This window comes from Mauremys mutica, chromosome 10, assembly GCF_020497125.1.
Source record: "Mauremys mutica isolate MM-2020 ecotype Southern chromosome 10, ASM2049712v1, whole genome shotgun sequence".
NCBI lineage: Eukaryota > Metazoa > Chordata > Testudines > Geoemydidae > Mauremys > Mauremys mutica.
The window spans coordinates 67,705,387-67,731,872 of NC_059081.1; the positions used below are offsets into that span (position 1 = coordinate 67,705,387).

At 44.3% G+C, this 26,486-nt stretch overlaps 1 protein-coding gene across 1 annotated transcript in view; it reads right to left on the reverse strand.

Moving 5' to 3' along the window:
• ABCA12 (ATP binding cassette subfamily A member 12) overlaps nucleotides 1-26,486 on the reverse strand; it is a 127,920-nt gene that overhangs the window by 68,081 nt on the left and 33,353 nt on the right. The window contains exons 10-21 of the mRNA XM_045032666.1: nucleotides 22,364-26,386; nucleotides 19,743-19,858; nucleotides 14,689-14,795; nucleotides 11,840-12,093; nucleotides 11,625-11,737; nucleotides 10,970-11,094; nucleotides 9,937-10,110; nucleotides 8,475-8,639; nucleotides 6,951-7,152; nucleotides 5,190-5,329; nucleotides 3,091-3,210; nucleotides 1,566-1,656 (exon numbers count right to left, since the gene is read on the reverse strand). Of these exons, the coding sequence (XP_044888601.1) occupies nucleotides 1,566-1,656; nucleotides 3,091-3,210; nucleotides 5,190-5,329; nucleotides 6,951-7,152; nucleotides 8,475-8,639; nucleotides 9,937-10,110; nucleotides 10,970-11,094; nucleotides 11,625-11,737; nucleotides 11,840-12,093; nucleotides 14,689-14,795; nucleotides 19,743-19,858; nucleotides 22,364-26,386 (5,630 nt within the window). The remainder of the gene's footprint in view (nucleotides 1-1,565; nucleotides 1,657-3,090; nucleotides 3,211-5,189; nucleotides 5,330-6,950; nucleotides 7,153-8,474; nucleotides 8,640-9,936; nucleotides 10,111-10,969; nucleotides 11,095-11,624; nucleotides 11,738-11,839; nucleotides 12,094-14,688; nucleotides 14,796-19,742; nucleotides 19,859-22,363; nucleotides 26,387-26,486) is intronic.

Below are 26,486 nucleotides of genomic sequence, written 5' to 3' on the forward strand. Positions count from 1 at the left end.
GGCTGATGCAGGGGATTGGGTGGCAGGAGGGGGTGAGGGGTGTGGGCTCTGGGGGGGAGTTTGGTGCAGAGGGGGCTCCAGCCTGGTGCAGAGTGTTGGGGTGCAGAAGAAGGTGAGGGGTGCAGGCTCTGGGAGGGACTTTGTGTGCAGGAGGGGGCTCTGGGCTGGGGCAGGGGGTTGGGGTGTGGGAGGGGGTGCGGGGTCCGGGAGGGAGCTCTGGGTTGGGGGTGAGGGTCCAGAAGGGGGTGCGAGGTGTAGGCTCCAGCCGGGAGGTGCTTAGCACAGGTGGCTCCCGGTCAGCGCAGCAGGGCTTAGGCAGGCTGCCTGCCTGCTGTGGCTCCACGCCGCTCCTGGAAGCGACTGGCTGCTGCACATCTCTGCATGCGGCCCCTGGAGGGAGGGCGGAAGTGGGTCTCCGTGCGCTGCCCGCACCTGCAAGCTCCACCCCCGTAGCTCCCATTGGTCGGTTTCCGGGCAGTACACGGAGCCGCCTCACCCCACTCTTTCCCCCAGGGGCCACAGAGACAAGTCAGCAGCCAGCCGCTTGTGAGAGCAGCATGGGGTCGTGGCAGGCAGGCAGCCTTCCTGAGCCCCTGCAGTGCTGGACATTTAGCGGCCTGGAGATCGCGATCGAATGGCTAAGGCTCCAGGACTGACCGGTCGATCGCGATCGACGAGTTAGTGACCATTGATTTAAAGGAACCGCAGCCAGACCTGGCAGAGCATTAAAGGATCTTATGATGAACACGTCAGATGTGTATATGCAAGCTCTGGAGCCAGGCCTTATCTGGTACTGGAACATGACCATTATCATCATCTAGTCTGACCCCCTGCGTAGCCCAGGTCATAGACTGTTCTCACTGGTACCCGATGACAGAACAAGGAGTAATGGTCTCAAGTTGCAGAGGGGGAGGTTTGGATATTAGGGAAAAAAATTTCACTAGGAGGGTGGTGAAGAACTGGAATGGGTTACCTAGGGAGGTGGTGGAATCTCCTTCCTTAGAGGTTTTTAAGGTGAGGCTTGATTTAGTTGGGGATTGGTCCTGCTTTGAGCAGGGGGTTGGATTAGATGACCTCCTGAGGTCCCTTCCAACCCTGATATTCTATGATTCTATGCCACATAAGACACATTTATGGAGAGGATGAGTGGCACTGAGCTAAGGTACAAGATTGGGACGGAGGAGACTGCACTTCAAGGCAAAATCTGCCACAGAATTCCTGTGTACGGTGGATACTTAATCTCTCTATGCCTCAGTTTCCCATCTGTAAAACAAGGATCATAATGCTCCCTTTCTCCCCACATCTGTGTTATCCATCCATAATGTGGGCGCTCAAACCACATTGCTCAGGACATATGCTGATATTTCAAGAGGGTGAAGGAGGAATCTTTCCAGCCCCACAAAGCATGAAGCATTGCAAATATACACTATGGATGAGTTTGATTGGCACTAAAGCATCAGCTACTGGCCAGCAGGAATCATTACACCAATGGGCTAAGGCAGTGCAGCAGTTGTGATGGTCCAAGTGCTGTTATATAAATAGGAGGTGTATGAATAGCGACTTACCCAGTTCATTTATTTGGCTCAGCAGTTCGATAGCATCCAGCTTCACCATGAGTTTGATAAAAACTTGCACGAATGGATTCTGCAGGGTATTCTGTCAAACGAGAGAGAGAGCGAGAGTGACATTCAACCCCTTTGGAGCCCCTCCATGTTCCTTACGCCCTTCTTCAGCCTCCTCTCTTAACTTGGTTTCAGTTACGGTGAGAAAACTTTAGCCAATGACGGTGTCTTACAGCCCTCTAAGGGCCTGATCCAATGGAAAACACTCACACTGATGTCACCGGGCATCGGATTGGTTCTGGACAGTACTTAGGCCTGAATCCTTAGTGACACGGAGATGTTAAAGTAGGTAATTTCTACCCACTTTTGGTGTATCTACGGTTTTGGAGCCTGCAGGAGCAAGCTTCCCAGCCCAGATCAGCCGGCTGGGGTTGGTGAGGTTTGCCCCAGCACTCTAAAAATAGCTGCACAGCCAATGCTTTGATGTTGTGGCTTGAGATCTCCAACCCACCCCTCTCCCTAGGCTCGTCTATACAGCTGTTTTTAGAACATTAGCATGAGCCGTGCTAGCCTGAGTCTTTCGACCCTCCTGGAAGGCTCGTACTCGCGGGCTCCAAAAGGCTGTGTAGACATACCCTGTAAGGGAACCTTACACAGAGCACAGCGCACAGGGGCCTGAGTGTAAATGAGCCTCAGGCCTTCAGGTTTTAGTTTAGCTGAATCTCTAATAGCTCATTCCACAAATGAGTCCACTCAGTGGAGAACGTTTCACCTCTGACTCTCACACGCACCATCCTGGATTTTCCAGGAGTCTAGCTATGGCCTTTACACTGTGGTGAATTTCTGCCACCGGGACCAGTTAATAATTACTCTGTGTTCCCAAGGTATCATTTCTATAGCAGGCTGTGTTCTGTTTCTTAACCAAAAAGAAGCCAATCGTTGCTGCTAAGGCCTCAAAGGAACTTGAGCATGGAGAGTGAGTAGAAAGAGGAAGCACATTACAGCTTTCCAGATTTGAGCAGTGACTTTTCCCTCATGGAGAGAGTCTGAAGTTTTACCTTGATATTTAAATATTTTTCCTCGTTGAGCTACAAAGGCAGAATGGCATCTGTTCATCCTCTAGGCTCTCAGGCACTTTTCTAATGAGGAGAACTAGGTATTATCCCAGCTTTTCTGCTTCCTGAGGAGAACCACTTCTTTGGTATCTCAGGCTGCCATGGGCCTTGTAACGAGTCACCCAGCTTTGATTGCTATGTCAAGCAGAAGGCAATTGCATTTACAAACCTCAGAGAATTCTCCCCTTTGTATAGCCAATGATCTCTCCTCAGTGTTGGAAGTTTTAGAGGACGTACTGTAAGCATTTCAGAAGGCGGGATTAGCTCTGAAAAGGTGCCCCTTTAAAATCTCTTGGTGCTTGTATTGTTGGTGGACGTTAATGGAGCTATAACAATTTATATCAGCTAGGATCTGCCCCCAGCCTTTTGTTTACTTGAGCGACAAAGGGACCCTGTTAGCTGTGAGATAATACCTTGACAACTGGAATTGTTTGGTTTAACGTAGTCAGTGAATTCATGATCAATGGTGACTTGTCCAGCCATTCCTGGGACTTCTGCATTAGATCAGCCATTTGCTTCAGGGTTGCATTAGACTTAAAAAAACAAATAAAACAAACACACAAAATAAATCCATTTGACCTGTTTACAAAAAGCTAAATTAATATTTCCATGATGCTTGACCGTGACGTTGAACAAGTTTTTCCTTCTTTAGGCCCCGATTCAGCAGTCCGTCCCTATTCTGCTGACTGCTTAAGCACATGCTTAACTTTAACATGTCTTTAACTTCAACACATGCCTCCGTCACATGTAGGTGCTTAACGTTTAGCCTATGTTTCAGTGCTTTCCTAAACAGGGCTGGACTTCAGCACCTGCTTAAATGCTTTGCTGGGTTGGGGCCTTAAGTATTATGACTGAGGTCTGGTCTAAACTACAGACCTATATCAGTATAACTACGTCACTCAGAGGTCTGAAAAGTCCCCACTCCTGAACGACGTCGTTTATACCAACCTAACCCCCTGCATAGACAGTGCTTTTTTGGCGGGAGAAGCTTAAAGCGTTTTAAGCGTAGACTTGCTCTATGACTAAGAATAAAAGTCCAGTTGTATTAATGAAGAATCAACCATTTTCCTCCCCGAAAACTCCTTCAGAAACTATTAAAGGCTATTGACCTCAGCTCCTTACCTAGTTAGCACAGAGCAGTAATGTGGTGCAGTCACAAAACTCTGTTTTCTTGTTGAGTTATACAGCGCTTTGCTGTGATGAAGGACCTAAGTCAGTCCTGATGAAGGGAGAGCAACTGCCATTGACATTAATGGAAGATATTCCTTTGCTTATGGCAGGAGTGATTAGGGTCTAAGGCCTTTTGCAGAGAAATCCTTCCAAACCCTGTAATGCCCCATACATTTCCAGTGCTGCTTGGATGTTTCATGCAAATGAAACTATTTGCCTGCCACATTCACAAAGTGGTAGATTTCAAATTGTCGCTGCCTCTTTAACAATCTTCTTTTTCAATGGACCGGTAAACCATAGGAATCGCCAGACTGTATGAGACCTCGGGTCCGCCCAGTCCCACATTCTGTCTCTGACTGTGGCCACCATCAACTGCTTCAGATTAAGGGGCAAGAAACCCCATGAAGTAGATAGTTATGGGATAACCTGAGCACAGGGAAATATTTTTCCCCCATTCATTACAGGTTGGTTTATATCTTGAAGAGTGAGTGTCTACATCACTTCCAAAACTCTTGGGGTTAAAGCCTGGCCCCATTGAAGTCGATGGAAGTTATGTCATTGATTTCAATAGACACAGGGTTTCACCATTGTTTTTTTTTACATTCTTTCTATTATAATTCTGGATATTCTTGCTATCTGTCTAAATGTCCAGTCCCTTTTGTAATCTTGCTAAGCTCTTGGCCTCAGTGACAGCTTGTCTCGAAGAGCCCCAGAGGCTGTGCATTGCGTGAAGTCATGCTTCTCTTTCCTCAGTTTAAATTTGCTGCCTTTCACTTTCATTTGTATTTTCATTTCTTGCAGATCGGGATTCTTTCTGCAGTGCCTTCCCACAAACAGAAATACAAAGCTACGGTGCACTGGAAACAAGTTCCAAAGGATTTGCAAGCTTATCTAACCTCATTATTTTTAGGGATGACCCAATCAGCGATGGGTCCATAGCAAACCCCCAGCTCTGAATACTCGCAAAATTATGATCCAGCTGCCGTGATTTCAGTTGGTCCCAACCAACACCCCACAGTCGGTACCTCACTCCCATTTTGAATTTAAATGCATTAAACAATTCTTTGCTGATGACTGATCTTCATTCTTCTTTTGTCTCAGAGCGTCTTAGAAGCCTTAGATTACTCCCAGTTTGAGACCACATCAGCTATGTTCTATAGTAATGCTTCAAGATTCAATTTTCCCCCAGGGGGTTATCAACCAAGTCTAACACTTCCAGTGCAGGCAGAAAGCAGAATTCTGCTGCTTCTCCAAAAAACCGCCTGCACTGCAGACCCAACAAGAAGCCCCGCCATTGGGATTAGCTTGACCAGAGCTCCTCTTAGTATTCACATCATCATACCTTTTCCATGATTGCTCGAGTTTCTGGGGTGTCTGGTGTATACAGAATCTTCCCAAACAGCATAGGCTTGAGGAAAGACCATATTAAAGCTCCAGTAGAGGTACTAACCAAATCCAGATAAAATGATAAGCAAAATGGCGCTGCAAGGCAAAAAAAACAACAAATAGCACAAATAAAATAGACGCATGACAGTTCCCACGAGTATTTTTGTTGTTGTGTCCGATTAATGTCTGCATAACTCTCTCTGCGCTGACTGATGTAATACCTCTTGACAGAACTAATCCACCCCAAGCTGTCCTGTTGCTGAAATCAAGACAGCAAGATTCTCATTGTTCTAGCAGAGCTTTTTCTGCTTTAAGGTTAAATGGAGTTTTGTGAACTAGGAGGAGCTAATAATGTCAGTGCAGCTGGAAAACTGACACATCAGGATAAAAGCACTGACCTGTCAAGTCCTAAAACCAGACCACCGTGGGAATTGGGAGATGAGGAAGCATTAAGCCGCTGCCCTACTCCTCTCAGAAGCCTGAGTTTTCCTTTTTAAGCTTTACGAAAATAAGTCACCCATAAGCATAATGAGCCAGATCCTCAGCGGGTGTAAATCAGCACAGTTCTACTGAACAGAGCTATGCAGATTTGCACCACTTGAGGGTTTGGTCCAGAACAGCTTGAGTGCTAGACCTAATCAGAAACGCTTGGGTCAGCTCCAAAATGTTTCTGTCCCCAGTGTTCAAAACAAATGCACGGCTCTTTTTTGTTACATAAAATGGAAGAGACAGATGCCTAGGGGAGAAAGTCCTATGTCGAGAAAAGGGACTTCATGAGTTCCCATAGAGCTGTGGAAGGCAGCTGTGTCCCCCAGCCACATTGACTCCCCCCTGGCCTCTGGAGCCCGATTCCCACAGATGGGCTACTGCAGGTTTGAGGGAAGAGAGGGACAATGCCGTGAAGACTGCATTCCCCACTTCTCCACCAGGATCTGCCAGCTCCAAGTCGTCTCCACTTGTGGAAGCGGCAGGGATACCCTGACTCAAGCTGTCATATAACACAGCATCTTGCACAAAATAACACATCACCTTCCACATAAACTGCTACATCCGGAAACATTAAAGTTCCATCATCAATCAATCTGTGGTCCTCAAAGAGCTGATACAATAACCAGCTGGTGGAAGTTGGCATAGCGCCGTTGATTTCAATGCAGCTTTGCCAGTTTAAACCAGCTGAGCGTTTGGTCTGATGCGTTTGTGTGCCGCTAAACCTGCAAGGGACCAGAGCTGTTCCAAACTTTTTTTTAAAAAATTGCAAAAAATGTCAAGATTTTTTTCCGATTGTTTCTCAAGGTTAGAAATGAAGCCATGGAAAGAACATTTGCTTGACCAAAACCCAGAGTTTTCAATGACCAAAAAATTGTCACCCCAGTTAGATAATGGCATCAGAAAGATGCAAGGGAAAAAAGTAATGAACAATTTTTAAAACGTCAACACAGTTTTTCACAGCATTTTCATTGAAAATAAAAGCAATTGTTCAAATGGAAAGTTTTGTCTGAAAAATTTCAACTGGCTCGGGGCGAGGGGGAAGATTCTCATGAATCAGGGAAGCTCCATTGAAGTTAACTGAGTTACACCAGTTTATAATTAGGGCAAAAGAGAACAGAATCTAGCCCACGCAACTTTTTAACCTTCTATTTAAGTCTAACTACATTCTCTGAGAAAGCGAATAGTTTCAGTGTTTTCTCTTGTGGCGCGTCTTTTGCAGCAAACTCACTGGGATCCTGGGGAATGCCATATTTCCTCATCATTTTCTGTACATTTTCATCCTGGGTAGAAGAACTAGGTCTTTTTGGAGCTCCAAAATCGGGCAGCAAAGATTCAAAAAACAAGGGTGTGATTTCCTCATTGCAGAGAGCTTTCGAAATGGACTTAAATGATCCATGAGTTACTGTTATGTTAGTTGTTTTCAACAATGCCTATGGGACAAAAAACAAAAGCAAACAAAAACACCTGCATGTTTAAAGCGCCTTATTTCAGTGGGAGAAGTAAACCGCATTTATGCAGGCTTTTGGAGAAGAGTTTATCCGTGTACAAAACAAGGGACTTTCCTTGGAAAACCTGAAAATATCTGGCTTGGTCCTTTGCATGCTTATTTATAAATACGAATGAAAAGCATCAGTATCAAAGGATAATTTGTGCTGATATGTGTTAGCAGTTGGCAAATTTATATAAAGGTGTTGAGAATCCAATCATGAGACATGCTGGATGTCTCCTGTAAGGTGAAGAACATCCTCAGCTCTCATTGATTTCAAGGTGATTTATTCCCTGGAGTATGTAGAGCAAGATTTACTCCCATAATGCAAAAGAATCGTAATGACAGGGCAAGAGATGAGCTGCAGAAGGATGGTACTCGGCCCTAGGGATAGCGTAAGGCACCATGACCAGCCAGTTGGCTGATAAGTGCAATCACCATGGTAAGTGTGATGATCGCCTGAGCCAAAGCTCACTGAAGTTGATGAGAGACTTTCTATTGACTTCTGTTGGCTTTGGATCAGGCTGATGAGCAGCTGGTGAAAGGAGGCTAGCCCGCCAGCCCTGCCTCTTCTGCCCAAGGCCCTGCCCCCCGACACGCCAGCACCCCAACCCCCCCAATAAAAGGAGAAGACCTGAGGGCCCCCTGCGACCAGAGGAGCTCCTGCTCGCCCACCCCAGCCACATCGGGCCGAGCCGCCGCCCATCCTGAGGAGGAGGGACGCGGCGAGCAGCGGGGATCTGGGGTATGGAATGGAGGAAGGAGTGGGGGTCTCGGGGAAGGGGCCCAGATCAGGCCCTTGCTGTGTCACTCTCATGCATAGGTGCTGGAACTAGGGGGGCTGCCGCACCCCCTGGCTTAAAGCGGTTTCTATCATAGTCAGGGTTTACGGTTTGGTTCAAGGGCTCTCAGCACCCCCACCTCATACGAATTGTTCCAGCCCCCCCTGCTCTCATGCTGTTTTTACTATCCTCTTGCTGGGTCTTTTCAATGTGCCTGTAGGTCTCCTTTAATCTCCTGCCTAGTTACCCTACTTCAACACAGCTGTAAGTCTTCTGTGTTTTCATTCCTCTCCTCGCCCCGACCGAACATGTGACTGTCCCTCTGCTACCTACGTCATTCCAAACAAGAACCTTCTCAGTATCCCGACAGAGACTTGCTGACCACTGGCTACTTCCCTTCATGCACTTAGAGATTCTACGGACAACACTGTGTAACTACTCCAAAGGCATTTTAGCTCAGGACCATTCCCACACTAATACACACCTTGGAGAGGGGCACATTTCTAGACTGCCGTAGCTTTTTGAATGAATTAATTGCTTCTAGCAGTGGACGCATGCCAGACGCCACTTGGTTCCTGAAATGTTCCATCTCCTTGAGGAGGCCTAACATCTTGTCCATTGATTTCTGCAGTTCTTTGGGGAAAAACATCTAGAAGAGAGAGGAAGGAAGAAAATAACTGTAAGCATCTACAGACACACATATCTGGTACTAATTCTTTGAGGTCAGCGGTGGGATTTACAAAAGTGGTTAAGTGACTTAGGAGCACAAATCCCATAGGAAATCAATGAGACTTGTACTCCCAAGTCACTTACCCACTTGTTGAAAATTCCACCCTGGAACTTTAGGTATAGCTCTAAAGAACCTGGCTCTAAACAGTTAAAATGTGGGAAAGTTTGTTTGGAGGATGGCTGGAATACAGTACAGGTCCTTCAGCACCATTGATGCAAAAACCAGGGGCCACCCAATGAAAAGACTAGGCAGCAGATTTAATACAAACAAGAGTAAGTTCTTTCTCATACAGTGCACAATTAACCTGTGGAACTCATTGCCATGGGGTGTTGTGACGGCCACAAGTATAACAGGTTCAAAAAGGAACTAGATGCATTCATGGAGCACAGATCCACCAATGGCTATTAGTCAAGATGGACAGGGATGCAACCCCATGCTCAGGGCAACCCTGATTGCCAGAAGCTGGGAGGGGAAGAAGAGGGGGATCTCTCCAAAATTGCCCTATTTTGTACGCTCCCTCTGAAGCTCAGGTACTGGCCACAAATGGAGACAGGATATTGGCCTAGATAGACCATTGGTCTGACCCAGTATGACCGTTCTTATGTCCATCACTACAGAGCCAAGTTCATTTGATTGTATTGTTCGGCAGGACAATTATTTCAGCATTGTTAAAGGTGTATCGAAAACATACTTGTTGATGAATCATACCTATTTTAGCATGTGGTTTTCACCAACCGTAATGACACATATTGAATATTTGATTGGTCATAACAGCAATTGCAACATTATTATGGATTGGGCAAATAAATGTCACAGCACCTTTTACAGTTTGGGATTTGGTGGGATAGCTAATTGGTACAGTGAGCCCTAGCTCAGTGACTTGTATCCACTGGAACCTGACCTAGGCTAGGATGGTTGGCTGGTCTACCAGGCCAGAGTGAGCCACATCCTAAATTGCCGTAAATCAGTGTAGTCCCAATGGTTATAACTGAGGCATGCCAGTTTACACCAGCTGGCTCTATAATGGACAATCGTCTTAATGTATATGTCAGCATGGGTATGCAATATAACATTATTCATTATTTCACGCACAAGGCCAGATCATCAGCTGGTGGGAAGCATCCTAGCTCCATTCCAGTACTGGTATACCAGGTGAGGATCTTAGCCACAGTAGCTAACAAAAGCCACAAAAGTGCTCTAAAAATCCAACACAAACCTTGTACAGAAAGTTGTAAACATCTAAGTGACGTAAGAATATGACCCCCAGGATGTAAGATTGGTGGGTCCTTTCTGGGAGTGACAGGTGGCAGAACTCCTTTACTACTGTGTCTAGCTTTGGGTCGATGGAATGGACGTCACACGACTCCAGCTGGAGAATCTGAGAAACGAGCTGTATTTGCAAAAAAAGCAGGAGATTTGTACATTATTAGGTTACTCCAACATGCGTGTTTTAAACTACCACTTCTAAATGCTTCTCCAACATCATCTTCCAATGCTGTAGACTAAGAAACATACTTTCTCCTCCCCATTATTCCTGCATGGAGAACCAAAGCAGAATGGTAGTGCTTTAGCACACTTTGCACAGGCTGAAATGATCCAGCAGTTTAACTTTCCCGGTGATTGACAGAGCTGGGGGGTGGGTAAAAATGAGCTGTTTGAGACTGAATCCAGACAAGATGATGGTGAGGCTCTGAAGCAGGGCTGGGGGAAGAAGTCTTTGGAGCCGAACCATTGAGGACAGCGGGTCCATCCTTGGCTGAGATTCACTGTCTGCAAGGATATTTTGGATCCCAGGGGTAGCTCTTGTAATTATTGGTGGCAGCAGTGGCCAGAAATGCCCTTTTCCATCTGCATTGCGACTGTTTCCCTGTAGTGTGGACCTCACCAAAAATACCCATGCATTTGTGACCACTGGACTGGATTACTGCAATGCATGATGCACTAGCTAAATATTTCAGCCATCACCCACTATGTGGCTACCCACCTGCTAGTGGTGTCAGTCAAAGAACATGGCGCTCTTGGTCTCCAGAGGCTGCTCCGGCTTACAAAGTTCTTTCAGTTGCAATTCAGGGTGTCTATTTTGATCTATAAAGCACTATAGAGCTTGTGTCCCTTAAACATCATGTATCTCTCTCTGCGTCCCCACAGGAGCAGAGATCCGCTGAGCTGCTTTCACTAATAGCTCCTAGATTTAATTATCTGAGTGCCGAATTTAAAAGGACCTTCAGCTAGAATTACGGTAAACTTACCTGAGTTATGTTTTCTGGGAGAGGCATTTCCATCAGGGCTTTGATACTTGCTGTGGACATTCCTGCTTCATTTCTGAGCTCCTCTTTCAGCTGGTCGACATTTTTAAACACAGCCATTAACATTTCTTTAAAATAAAAAAAACAAAAAATGATATAATAGTTTTCTCCATACTTACAGAGCTATTATATATCTATGCACAGAGCACCTATGTTAAGACAGCGGAATGGAAACATTTTTGCCCAGACTGAAGATGTTGTGCATGTTGGCTGAGAGGAGCACTACCATGTGTCATGCTCAAACATGTCTGAATTTGGATGGACCATTTGACAATCTATAAGCCTCTGGCAGACCTGAGAATTGTTGAAGCCAGGCCTTTTGGGTCCTGCACCGAGCGCAGTTTGCCTGTACATAAGTTTCGGACCTCTGATGGCTTGAGCCAGCAACTCTGATTCAATAGGAGTTTTGTAACTGACTTCAATAGGCCTACGACCTGTCCTAGAAAAGAAGCTAATGGACATAGCACATGCTTACTTTAGTCATCATATAGCTTACATAAGACAATCAGTGAAATTTGCCTCGGAAAGGCCAACAGCAATGAGTAAATTAGTGACCATTCTTATAAACCAACGTTTTAAAGTAAACAGGTAAAACTACCTTTCTTTTTTGAAACTGTTGCATTCTCAGTGGTATTCATCATGGAACTCATTATAGCCATATACCGAGGGATATCTTGAAAATAATCAATTTGCGGCACATTTTCTTGAATCCTTAAATTTTAAAAAATGGACAATATTAAAAGAAAATAAAGGGTCCACATTAATAATTTCAGGAAGAAACACTGGTGTAGAAGAGCTTAGACAAGTCCTTACCAATTAATTTGTGACTGGATTTTGGCGGGATCCCCAATCACTACATCCCGAAGTTCTCGAAGGACTCTGTTGTGATTAACTACATCTGTCACAAGGGGATTGCTTAACTCGGTGCTGCGAAGGAGCTGCTCATGAAATTGACTTTGTTCACACAGTGCTTCAAAGCTAACAGTAGGGAGCTGACAGATACGCTGCAGTGATTTAAAGCTCTTGTAGTCACAAAGAAGTTTTATCATGCTTTGGAAGCGGGATGTCTTTAAATTAAAAAGAGAGAGAGAGACACACAAGTTAAAGAAAAGGATTATCAATAGTGGGCTAAAGGATACCGACATTGCTTTGCTTTTATTCAGGATTCAGTGTTCAAGCCCTTTAGTTCAAAAGGTCTTAAAATGAACTAAAATTAACAGAGTCCTGTGGCACCTTATAGACTAACAGACGTATTGGAGCATGAGTTTTCATGGGTGAATACCCACTTCGTCGGATGCCCCACGAAAGCTCATGCTCCAATACGTCTGTTAGTCTATAAGGTGCCACAGGACTCTTTGCTGCTTTTACAGATCCAGACTAACATGGCTACCCCTCTGATATTTAAAATTCACAGTGACTTTTCCCAGCCCTGGAGAGGCAGAAAGGTCCAGGGACCTGGCCTGGAATTCTCAGCTCCTTGCTCTGCTGCTGTGTTATGTGACCTTGAGCAAGTTCTCTTTAGGGAGGGCTCTGGCTTTTTTGCTGCCCCAAGCAAAAAAAAAAAAAAAATCAGAGCGGCCAGAACTGCAAAGCAAAAAAAATAAAAAATACCTGCGGCGCGGCCAGAGCGGCAAAGCAGGAAAAAAACCAAAACCTGCGGGGCGGCCAGAGCCGGGGTGCAGGGGGACTCCCTGCGCTGCAGACGTGCCCCGGCTAGCGGGGGGGGGGCGGGAGGGGCAGGGAGCAGGGGGAGAGAGAAAAGGGGGGCAGCCAGGGCTTCAGCGGGGCGCTCGCTGTGCTGCCTGCCAGGATGGCTCTGTGCCGCTCCTGTCGGCGGAGAGGGAAGGACGTGGGCCGTGCTGGGTGCTGCAGACCTGACACCGGCTGGGGCAGACGGAGAGCGCAGCCTGCTCCCAGCAGGGCGCTCCTCTCCTCTGCGCTGCCGCCCCCTACAGGGCGGCCGGATCAGCGAACAACAACAAAAAAAAGCAGCTGTGCCGCCCTAGGATTGGCCAGAATGCTGCCCCGTAGAATCTGCCGCCCCAAGCACGAGCTTGCTGGGCTGGTGCCTGGAGCCGGCCCTGCTTCTCTTCATGCCTTTGCTTCCCCTCCACCCTTTGTCTGCCTTGTCTATTTCGATTGTAAAGTCCTTAGGGGAGGGGTTATCTTTTATTATGTGTTTGTACAGTGCCCAGCTCACTGGGGCTGTTGTAATTCAAGCAATTAACAACATTACATCACGACGTCCATTGCACCACTTCTGTGATTTTGCACAGTGATGTTTGACGTCTCGCATCTATTTTTAATAAAAGTTAAGCATTGTAAACAATTGCCAGTGTGCCCTCTTTGACCCTTCAATATTATTTAGGTGCTTAAACGTAAATATAGGACATGAACTGCAGGTACCTATGGTGAAAGCCCCACACCTGCTCTGGTTCCTTGGTGCTGTTTTAAAGAGCTAGAGTGGCATCAAGGGGCCCTGGTTGCAGCCATGGAGGACTTCCCTGTTGTAGGCATGGTGGTAGACAGCTACTCTAGCCCGCTCTCCTCTGGGTCTGCAAGTTCTGGGTCAATCTACTCTGCAAAAAAACCCAACCCCCCACCACCCTGTGGCAGCAGGTTTCAGAGCCTGGGTCAACGGCCTCCGGCTCGCGTGGCTAGCAGTACAAGGCTAAAAATAGCAGCATAGACATCCCCACTCGGGCTGGAGCTCAGGCTCTGAAACCCCTGTTTCCGCTGCGGTTTGGGGAAAAACTGACTATTTTTATTTTCATGAAAGACATATTAGCACAATAAAAGATGATACACTGGCATTACAAAGCCAACCCTGGCACTAGCTAATTCCTGGGACAGGATCTCCAGCAATGAAAACTCTTATTTATTAATTATGATGACTATGGTGGTTATTATTATTCCAGCCATGCCGAGGGACCCCAATCAGCATAAGGACTTGCCTTGCTAGTACTGTGTAAACATATTTAGAGAGAGTCTCTACCCAGAAGAGCCTCCAATCTAATGAGAGAAGCAGTCATAGACAGGAATATGCCAGCAGACTGTCAAAGGTGCATGTCTTGTTAGTTACAGGGAAGATTTTCCAGTGGCAGTTAGAGATGCCAAACTCCCATTGACTTTCAGTGGGACTTAGGTGCAGAGCTGTCATTTGTGCCTTTGAAAAATCTCCCTGTACATGTTTTTTTCCAATGCACCCTGTGGGAGTTAGGAGCACAAGTCTCATGGGAATGGTGCCCCTAACTCCACTAAGCACGTATGAAAGTCTCACAAGTGGCTTGAGCCTTAAAAATAGGGATAAACCTTCAATCCGTTCAACAAAGAAATGAACTGCCAGTCACAAGCCACATAGCACTGATTGCCACTTCCAGAGGGGTAATGAAAACCACTGTAGTTTGGAGTCAGTCCAGGCAGACTCTGAGCACCTCCCTTTTCTCCCAAACATGTATGTGCATTTGCACTGACCATGTGGAAAAGAGTGTTCTCTGCCCCGGGTAACGGCAACCCCAAAGCACAGGCAGCACCAGCAACATCCAGTCCAGTTCTAGCTCACATGAGGTGTTTTTAAACCTGTTTTCCACATGCTGGTTTCCTGAACGCTCCATTGCACACTAATGTATCAGTGCAGGGTTCCTCCGAGTAAGCAGACTTACTTTGAATCGTAAGATCTCTGGAATAGATGCATGTTTCTCATAGGTGTTGTTTTGAGTGAAAGGAGTTTCTTTTAGCTGAGCGTGGTTCAGAAGAAGTGTAATGTTTTCTGCAAGGGAAAATAAGTTACTTACAGAAACCCTGCGCATTGGAAAACTGAACTTCCTCTTCCGCAGGTGCTGAGTGCACGCAGTTCCCATTGAGTTCAAATGGTGCTTAGCACCTCTGCAGTCATGCTCTCAGGCCTGGATTGTACCCCTATGATCCAGCCTGTGAGCGCCTCACCCCCACTCGGGCCCCTTTATGACATGGCATTAAAGGGCCGGAGTGGTATAAAGGGTCTCTCGGAGCCCCTGTTGCAGCCAGAGCGTTCCCCCAGGACAGGCTTGTCAGGAGAAGCTACCTCCCGAGAAGCCCTCACATAGCAGCATTGCCCAGGAGCAGGGCAGGAACCAAGAGTCACAGTCTGGTCCTTGCTTCCTTCTTGCTCTGGGGGAAGTAACTGGCATCAGCCCTTTTACTAAAATCCTTAATGAGTATGCCAACCCTTCAAGATAACAACCCCCTGCTCCTGAAACCCACCCCATCAGGGAAACAACACTCACAAAAGCATACGAGACCTAGTGAGTCGGTAACACCTCGTATGTGAGGCAAATAAGCAACTCCGGTGCTGCTGTAAGTATGTACCGAGCCTGTCCATATGAAACACCATTATACCAACGGAACTTCTCTCTCGGAATAATGGCTGCCACTTTAAAGGAACATAGACGTTGCAGCAGTACACAGCAGAGGAGGAAATACAAGATTCATTTTACTAAGGACTCACTATTTAGGAGTCAGCAGCATACAGTTTACTAGCCATGCAACCACAAAGGAAAGTGTTCCGTGTTTTTATGGTTACTGGAGTGGACAAATTACACTGATAATGTGATGCATCTAAACACCAAGAAAATAAAAATACATGAGACAAATCAAAAGGGGCCTCATTTTCAGAGGTTCTGAGCTCTCACAGGCCTCGTCTACACTACGCGTTTATATCGAATTTAGCAGCGTTAAACTGAATTAACCCTGCACTCATCCACACAACGAAGCCCTTTATTTCAATATAAAGGGCTCTTAATACCGATATCTGTACTCCTCCCCGACGAGGGGAGTAGCGCTGAAATCGGTATTGCCATGTCGGATTAGGGTTAGTGTGGCCACAATTCGACGGTATTGGCCTCCGGGCGCTATCCCACAGTGCACCATTGTGACCACTCTGGACAGCAATCTGAACTCGGATGCACTGGCCAGAGTTTCTAATGCACTGGCCAGGTAGACAGGAAAAACCCTGCAAACTTTTGAATTTCATTTCCTGTTTGCACAGCGTGGAGCGCTGATCAGCATGGATTGTACGGGAGATACTGGATCTGTACTGGAAGACCAAGGGCAAGAGGAAGACCAAGGACAGGGTAGGCCCACTGCTCAGTGAGGAGGGAGAAACAGTAACAGGAAACTTGGAAACGGCAGAAATGCTTAATGACTTCTTTGTTTCAGTCTTCACAGTCTGAAGGAATGCCTAACATAGTGAATGCTTATGGGAAGGGGAAAGGTTTAGAAGATAAAATAAAAAAAGAACAAGTTAAAAATCACTTAGAAAAGTTAGATGCCTGCAAGTCACCGAGGCCTGATGAAATGCATCCTAGAATACTCAAGGAGCTAATAGAGGAGGTATGTGAGCCTCTAGCTATTATCTTTGGAAAATCATGGGAGACGGGAGAGATTCCAGAAGACTGGAAAAGGGCAAATATAGTGCCCATCTATAAAAAGGGAAATAAAAACAACCCAGGAAACTACAGACCAGTTAGTTTACCTTCTGTGCCAGGGAAGATAATGGAGCAAGTAATTAAGGAAATCATCTGCAAACACTTGGAAGGTGGTAAGGTGATAGGGAATAGCCAGCATGGATTTGTAAAGAACAAATTGTGTCAAACCAATCTGATAGCTTTCTTTGATAGGATAACGAGTCTTGTGGATAAGGGAGAAGCGGTGGATGTGGTATACCTAGACTTTAGTAAGGCATTTGATATGGTCTCGCATGATATTCTTATTGATAAACTAGGCAAATACAATTTAGATGGGGCTACTATAAGATGGGTGCATAACTGGCTGGATAACCGTACTCAGAGAGTAGTTATTAATGGTTCCCAATCCTGCTGGAAAGGTATAACAAGTGGGGTTCCGCAGGGGTCTGTTTTGGGACCGGCTCTGTTCAGTATCTTCATCAACGACTTAGATGTTGGCATAGAAAGTACGCTTATTAAGTTTGCAGATGATACCAAACTGGGAGGGATTGTAACTGCTTTGGAGGACAGGGTCATAATTCAAAATGATCTGGACAAATTGGAGAAATGGTCTGAGGTAAACCGGATGAAGTTTAATAGAGACAAATGCAAAGTGCTCCACTTAGGAAGGAACAATCAGTTTCACACATACAGAATGGGAAGAGACTGTCTAGGAAGGAGTACGGCAGAAAGGGATCTAGGGGTTATAGTGGGCCACAAGCTAAATATGAGTCAACAGTGTGATGCTGTTGCAAAAAAAGCAAACGTGATTCTGGGATGCATTAACAGGTGTGTTGTGAGCAAGACACGAGAAGTCATTCTTCTGCTCTACTCTGCGCTGGTTAGGCCTCAACTGGAGTATTATGTCCAGTTCTGGGCACCGCATTTCAAGAAAGATGTGGAGAAATTGGACAGGGTCCAGAGAAGAGCAACAAGAATGACTGAGAGGGGACACGATAGCAGTTTTCAGGTATCTAAAAGGGTGCCATCAGGAGGAGGGAGAAAACTTGTTCACCTTAGCCTCTAATGATAGAACAAGAAGCAATGGGCTTAAACTGCAGCAAGGGAGGTTTAGGTTGGACATTAGGAAAAAGTTCCTAACTGTCAGGGTGGTTAAACACTGGAATAAATTGCCTAAGGAGGTTGTGGAATCTCCATCTCTGGAGATATTTAAGAGTAGGTTAGATAAATGTCTATCAGGGATGGTCTAGACAGTATTTGGTCCTGCCATGAGGGCAGGGGACTGGACTCGATGACCTCTTGAGGTCCCTTCCAGTCCTAGAGTCTATGAATCTATGATCGCTTTATGGGGAGACAAATCTGTTCTATCAGAGCTCCGTTCCAGAAGACGAAATGCCAAAGCATTTGAAAAAATCTCCAGGCTATGATAGACAGAGGTCACAGCAGGGACTCAACACAGTGCTGCATGACAAGCGTAACGGAAAGCCAAAGAATCAAATGGACGCTCATGGAGGGAGGGAGGGGGGACTGAGGACTCCAGCTATCCCACAGTCCCCGCAGTCTCCGAAAAGCATTTGCATTCTTGGCTGAGCTCCCAATGCCTGAAGGGTCAAAAACATTGTCCTGGGTGGTTCAGGGTATATGTTGTCAATTTACGTCCCCCCCCCATGAAAGAAAAGGGAAAAAAATCGTTTCTCGCCTTTTTTCAATGTCACCATATGTCTACTGCATGCTGCTGATAGACGCAGTGCTGCGGCACTGAACAGCAGCATCCCCTCCCCTTCCTTTCCTGATGGCAGACGGTACAAAAGGGTTGAAAACCATCCTCATCATCCCGTGAGTGCTCCTGGCTGGCCTCGGTGAGGTCGGCCGGGGGCGCCTGGGCAAAAATGGGAATGACTCCCGGTCATTCCCTTCTTTAAGCTTTGTCTCCTGGAGAGGCAGACGGTGCAACAGGCTTGGTAACTGTCCTCATCATAGCAGCTGAAGGCTGAGCTCCTCTCCCCACCACCCCTTTCATGTCTAATGAAGATTCTGTATTGCTTGGACTATCATAGCAACGGGAGGCTGCGCTCCTCTCCTCCCCCACCCTTTAATGAGTAATGGAGATTCTGTCCTGCCTGGACTATCATAGCAGCTGGAGGCTGCCTCCCCCTCATTTTATCTCACTAAAAAGTCAGTGTTTCTTATTTCTGCATTCTTTATTACTTCATCACACAAATGGGACACTGCCATGGTAGCCCAGGAGGGGTGTGGGAGGAGGGAAGCAACGGGTGGGGTTGTTGCAGGGGCACCCCCTAGAATGGCATGCAGCTCATCATTTCTGCGGGATATCTGGGGCTCTGACCCGGAGCGGCTGTGCTCTCTGGTTCTCTAGTAGACTTGCCCCATATTCTAGGCAGGACTGACTCTATTTTTAGACAAAACATAAAGAAGGGAATGACCTGGGGAGTCATTCCCATTTTTGTCCATGCGCCCCGGCCCTCAGCGAGGCCAGCCAGGAGCACCCATGACAGCAGCAGATGGTACAAAAGGACTGGTAACCGTCATTGCCAATTTCCAAAGCAGCAGACGGTACAAAAGGACTGGTAACTGTCATCGCCAATTTCCAAAGAAGCAGACGGTGCAATAGGGCTGGTAACCGTCTCTGCTACCTTGCAAAGGCAAATGAATGCTGCTGTGTAGCACTGCCGTACCATGTCTGTCAGCAGCATCCAGTACACATACGGTGACAGTGACAAAAGGCTAAACGGGCTCCATGGTTGCCATGCTATGGCGTCTGCCAGGGCAATCCAGGGAAAAAGGTCGCTAAATGATTGTCTGCCGTTGCTTTCATGGAGGAAGGATTGAGTGACGACGTTTACCCAGAATCGCCCGCGACACTGATTTTGCCCCATCATGCATTGGGATCTTAACCCAGAATTCCAATGGGCGGGGGAGACTGCGGGAACTATGGGATAGCTATGGGATAGCTACCCACAGTGCAACGCTCCGGAAATCGACGCTAGCCTCGGTACATGGACACACACCGACGAATTAATGTGCTTAGTGTGGCCGCATGCACTCAACTTTATACAATATGTTTTAAAAAACCAGTTTCTGTCAAATCGGAATAATCCCATAGTGTAGACATACCCACAGCTCCAATGGACTTTCAAGGACACTGAAAACACACAGCACCATTTCTCCATGTCATTACACGTAGCATTTTCAAAAGATAGGCTTAAGACATTACCAGATAACTCCCACAGAGTTAATGAAATAATTATTACCTGTCAACTCATTGTCTTGACTTCCACTCACATTCATTAAACAGATCAAGTAAGGTTTGTAAATGTTATCAGCTGACACCTGTAAGATGGCGTTTTCCAATTCTAAAAACAGAAACCTGGAAAATAAGACTGGAATAAGTCCTTTTCTGCTTAAAAGAAACAAGGAGCATTAGTGAGTAACCTGTCACCAGCATTAGCGCTAGATTCTCAGATGGTGTAAATCAGCATCACTTCATGGAAGTCAATTGATTTCCATCATCTGAGGATCTAGTTTGTGATATTTAAACATTGAAGATGTTCCTGATTTTTATTGCATTAATCTCTTTTGCTATTATCTCACACACAATAGGAAAAGTCCTCTGTGGAAATTCACCCTGAGACAATGAGCAAAAGAAAATGTATATTAAATGGTCACTCATTTGAATGAAAGTGGCTGATCTTAAAGGCACAGTGAGGAAAACTGAGAAGCAGGTGGAAGTCATTTAAACAGAGGGAAGAGGCTAAAGAGCTTAGTTTTCCTAGGGTGAGATTTTTCAGAAGCATTTAGCATTGTCCTCCCTCCACAGCCAATGGTTAAAACTCCCATTGACCTTCAATGGGAAGAGAGATAGGCCAACACTGAGCACTTTTGAAAAACTCTCCCAGTGTTTGTATGGTTTAGTGACTATGAAATCTTCCTTACCCGTCTTCTCAATGTCTGTGTGGTTTGGACCCATAAATAAGGGTGGTAGGTCTGAGACACAGAATCAGAGAAATGGAGGGTTGGAAGGAACCTCTAGAGGCCATCTAGTCCAGCCCCCTGTGCTGAGGAAGGGTCAAATAACCTTTTACCAACCCCACAGGTGTTTGTCCAACTTGTTCTTAAAAACCACCAATGACAGGGATTCTACAAGCACCCTTAGAAGCCTATTCCAGAGCTTAACTACCCTTATAGTTGGAACATTTTTCTTAATATCTGACTTAAATATCCCCTGCTGCAGATTTAACTGATTATTTCATGTTGTACCTTCAGTGGAAATGAAGAAAAATAGATCATCATCCTCTTTATAACAGCCCTTAACATACTTGAAGACTGTTACCAGGTCCTCCTCTCGGTCTTCTTTTTTCAACACTAAACTTGCCCATTTTTTTAAACCCTTCCTTATAGGTCAGGGTTTCTAAACCTTTTCTCATTTTTGTAGATTTCCACTGGATTCTCTCCAATTTCTCCACATCCGCCACCCCAAAATGGACACTTTTCTGCAGCTGAGGCCTCACCAGTACCCAGTAGAGAGGGACAGTTACCTCACATTTCTAGCATACGCCACTCCTGTTAATACACCCAGAATGATGGTAGCCTTTTTTGAAACTGTATCACATTGCTGGCTCATATTCAATTACTTACCTATTGTAATCCCCACATCCTTTCCAGCAGCACTACTGCCTAGCCAGTTATTCCCCATTTTGTTTTTGTGCATTGGATTTTTCCTTCTTAACTGTAGTACTTTGCACTTGTTTTTATTGAATTCCATCTTGTTGTTTCCAGACAAATTCTCCAATTTGTCAAGATTGTATTGAATTCTAATCCTCTCCTTCAAAGCACTAACAATCCCTCCAAACCTGTGGTCATCCACAAATTGTATAAGCATACTTTCAGTTCCATTATCCAAGTCATAAATGAAAATATTGAATAGTACTAGACCCAGAACAGCCCCCTGATGGACTCCGCTAGACACATACCTCAAGTCTGACAGCAAACCATTGATAACTTCTCTTTGTGTCCAGTCTTTCTGACAATTGTGCACCCACCTTGTAGCAATTTAATCTAGACTACGCTTCCCTAGTTTTCTCATGAGAATGTCATGTGGAACTGTGACAAAAAGATATATTGTGTTTACTATCCACCAGGGGCAAAGAAGCAAATTAGGTTGGTTTGGCATGATTTGTTCTTGCAAATCTCTGTAGGCTATTATTTATAACCCTATTATACTCTTTGGGTTTACAGACAGTTTAATACAATTTGTTCCAGTATCTTTCCAGGTATCAAAGTTAGGCTGAGTGGTCTATAATTCCCCAGGTCCTCTTTGGTCCCGTTTTTAAAGATAGGTGTTACATTTATCCTTCTCCAGTCCCCTGGGACCCCATCTGTCCTCCAGGAGTTCTCAAAGATAATTACTAATCATTCTGACACTGCTTCAGCTACTTTATTAGCTTCAGCCAACGTGAATACACCTAACTTATCTAAATATTATTTAACTGGTTCTTCCCCTATTTTGGCTTGCATTCCTTCCCCCTTGTTAATATTAACTGTGTTGAGTATCTGATCACAACTTACCTCTTTATGAAAACTGAAGCAAAACAGGCCCATTAAACACAACAGCCTTCTTGATGTCATCCATTATTAGCTATCCTTCCCTACAAAGTAGGAGACCTACATTTTTCTTCCTATGTCTCTTGCTCCTAATGTATTCATAGAACCTTTTCTTATTGTATCTCATGTCCCTAGCTAGGTGTAGCCCATGTAACTACAGTGTAATGTTGCTCCTTTAATATACAAGTAAAATAAACTGGAAGCCAGAAGTCATTGTAGATTCTACAAAAAACTGAGAGTTAGTTATGAAATTGGAAATAAATGAACTTACTGTGCAACCAAACTGTTAGGAGACAGGGTTTGTTCTCCTTCATTCCAAGTCAGGATCTTATTGAAAAGAGTTTCTGCCATAACACTGAAAGGATGAGCAACATTGTCCAATACAGTATCAAAGCCAGCTCTGGTAGGGCCAGACTCTGGGTTGAGGTCCATTTTCAATAAGATTGGTAGATCAGAAGAGTTCAGTTTCTTAGGACCATAATGATCAGCTTCTATTATTCCTGAAGCTAATTCATGGTCAGCCAGATCCCTCTTCATCACTTCCAGCAGCTTCACATATCCTGCCGCTTCGGTCAGGTTCCATTTGGTGCTTAGCAAGTTGTCAACTGCTCCCCAGACTCTGGAGAAATTATTCTCTTCAGAGAGGCGGGAGGCACTTTGCACCATCTGTAGCAGTTCATACACTCTGGAGTTCCGCAGGACATCAGCCTGCACGTCACTGAAGAGAATGAACAAGTTCTTCCAATCCACTGAGCTGCTAGAGAAATTTTGTGAATTCATGGCCATCTCATTCAAAATAAAAACAATCAAACTGCTTAAAGGATGAGAATTAAATACTCTCTCCATACTCTGAAAAGCTGGTGGTAGGCATGTTGTATTACTCTGGGGCAGCTCCTTAGAGACAGCTGTCAGGGTTTGATACTTTCCTTCTATCCAAGGATTCTTAAAGTGAGAGACAGTATTTAAGTTTGAAAGAAAACTAGAAGAAAACTGTAATGACTGGATGATACACGACAGTGCCCTTGAAAAATATTCACTATTGTTCTTGAAGATGCTAGCAAATTCCGGAGTCTGCTCTAGGTTTTTTATTGCAAGCTGAAACAATTCAGTAAATGTTTGGTTTTCCAGTGTTCTGGTCTGAATGTCCATGGAAGCAAACAGGAATTTGCAATGGCTTCCTGATAAGGACTCGCTTAGAGTGGCATTTTTAAACAGCATCTGAAGTGTTATGTAAAAAATGTCATGGACAGAGCAGTTCTGTGGCTTTTCTTTGTCATTGTTACCTTCCTTCAGGAAGGGACTCAAGGCTAAATGCAAGAGATCCAACACTTTTACTTCTAATGAAGTACTGTGCTGTAAGGATGTCTTGTTAAATTCCTTTTGAAGTAGCAGGTGTGAGAAATTATAGACAGCATCAATTTTTTCTTTATTGGATGCTTCGCTCAATCTGGCATCAGAAAGGATTTTCATTCCCACCCTCAATATTTCAAGCAATCTCTGGGTGGAGTAATTGTCAAAATTCATCCACCGATTAATAGTTTCCAATTCACTGATATTAAACTTTTGTTGCAAGTCGTTTATAATGAATATACTCCTTTGTACTGCTTGCAAATATTTTGAGACATTGGCTTCTCTGGCGTCTTCTCCACCATACTCTTGGGATGCAAGTTTTATCAACTGCTCCAATTCATTACTAAAAAGGAGACCTGAGCCATTTTTCACTGTATGTAAATGTTTTTGCAATGCATCTAAAAGTGACTTGTAGGCAATCACACCGGTGCTGCTCCATTTCATGGACTGCAGTATTTCAGCAATGTGCCAGTAGCTGTTGAGATCATTCCACTGAGCTCCATCAGTGGAATTTTGAATACGCTGCATTAGTTTAGGCAGGGAAGAGATCAATAGATAATGCTGAGTTATGTTCACCTTTGCCATGGTAGCAAGGATGTTTTGGAGGGATAAAAACTCTTTATTTAAAATGAGTTTATACCAAATTACTCTAGTTAAGTTTAAAAAACGTTGTGTTTCCTCTGAATAGGGATTAGTATAAAAAAGTCTTTCAGTGGGGAACTCATTTGGTGGGGCAAATCTTTTAAATATCCTCTCCAAGTCAGGTTTGTTGTTTGTGGCAGACGTTGAGTTCAGGAAGAGTTTTAACAAATTAAATATACCTTCCAAATCTGAGGGTTTCATTCCCAGGCTAGAGTTATGAAGGAACTGATCTGCTTTTGCTTTTCTGGGCACTAATCCAATGTCAACAACATTGAGAGTTTTTTTCAACATTTCCAATAGTTTCACACTGGAATCCACTTCTGTCAGGTTCCATTTGGTAATCATCAGATTGCCAATGCTCTTCCAGACTCTTGAGAAATGTCTCGATTCAGGCTGGTTGGAGGCATTTTGGACCATCTGTACCAATTCATATATACTGGCATTCCACTGGGGAACAGTTGGCAGTAGACTGGCAGTAGACAAAGGCCACCTATTCCAGTCCAATGAACTGCCAGAGAAATTTTGTGACTTCAAGTCTGTTTCATTCAAAATAATAGGAATCAAAATGTTTAAAGGATAAGATTTAAATACACTATCCATATTCTGAAAGACTGGTATTGGGCACATTGCATTACTCTGGAGAAGATCCTTAGAGATGGCTGTCAGAGTTTGATACTTTTCTTCTATCCAAAGATTTTTAAAGTTAGAGACAGCATTTAAGTTTGAAAGAAAACTAGAAGAAAATTGTAATGACTGGATGATACACGACAGCTCCCTTGAAAAATATTCACTATTGTTCTTGAAGATGCTAGCAAATTCCGGAGTCTGCTCTAGGTTTCTTATTGCAAGCTGAAACAATTCAGTAAATGTTTGATTTTCCATTGTTCTGGTCTGAATGTCCATGGAAGTAAACAGGAATTTGCAATGGCTTCCTGGTAAGGACTCACTTAGTGTGATATTTTTAAGCAACATCTGAAGAATTATGTGAAGAATGTCTTGGACGGAGCAATTCTGTGGCTTTTCATTACGATTGTTATTTTCCATGAGGAAGGGACTCAAGACTAAATGCAAGAGATCCAACACTTTTGTTTCCAGTGAAGTATTGTGCTGTAAGAAAGTCTTGTTAAACTCTTTTTGAAGTAGCAGATGCGAGAAATTATAGACAGCATCAATTTTTTCTTTGTCGGATGCTTCGCCCAATCTGTTGTCATAAAGGATTTTCCTTCCTACCCTCAATATTTCCAACAATCTACCAGTGTTTTTATTGTCAAAATTAAAGACTAGATCAATAGTTTCTAATGTATTAATATTAATTTTTTTCTGCAACTCTTTTAATATGTCCAGGGTTTTTTGTATGGCTTCTATGGTCATTGAGATATTGGCCACTCTGGAGGCTTCTCCACCATACTCTCGTAACATGCGGGTAGCAAATTCCATCAGTTGTTCCAATTCTTTATCGAAAAGAACATCTGAACCATTATTCAATGTGTATAAACGGTTGTGCAATATATCTAAAAACTGCTGATATGCAATGATGTCAGTGTTGTTCCATTTTGCAGACCTTAGTTTTTCATCAGTATGCCAATTGGCATTCAGCTCCTTCCACAGATCTTCATCAGTGGAATTTTGGATTGTCTCCATAAGTTCAAACACGTTTCTCAATAGATAGTACTGACTCATCATATTCACATGCATCACACGAGCAAGGATTTTCTGGAAAGTAAAGAGCTCCTTTTGAAAGACTTCATTGATATTAGGTTTAAGAAGAGAATCTGAATACAAAGATGGGATTTCTTGCATTGCATAGAGATAGTTTTTAACGTCTGCAAGGAATGATGAAATCCTATGAGATATCTTCATTTTGATAATATCCCATGTCTTCACTGTATTAAAATTAGTCTTATTTAAAAATGCTAGATCCCAAATCACTGTAGCTAATTTAAAAGCACTTTGAATTTCTTTCCAGTGGGCTGCTGTATTGAAAATAGAAGTCCCATTAAAGTCATTCTGAAGTAGAGGAGATGTGAAGTTATAGACTTCATCAATTGTTTCTTTACTTAATGGTTTCCTTAATTTATAGTCATAGAGAATATTCATTCCCAACTTCAGAATTTCATACAGTCGCTGAATGGTTTCATTCCCAATAGATTCTGTGAATGGATTTAAGTTTTCTGATTTGTTTCTATTCAAATATTGTTGGAAGCCCTTTAGAAGATATAGGGACTTTTGTACGGTTTCTAAATCCTTTGAGAAAATAACTCTTCTGAAGTCTTCTCCATCAAACTCTGGTAATTTGATTTTTCTAAAAAGAAAGAAAAGTGTTTTAGAAAATATGAAATTAGTTTAAGTGAAAACATAAAAGCAGTTTGGAGAAAAGAGCACAAATTTCAATGATATTTTTG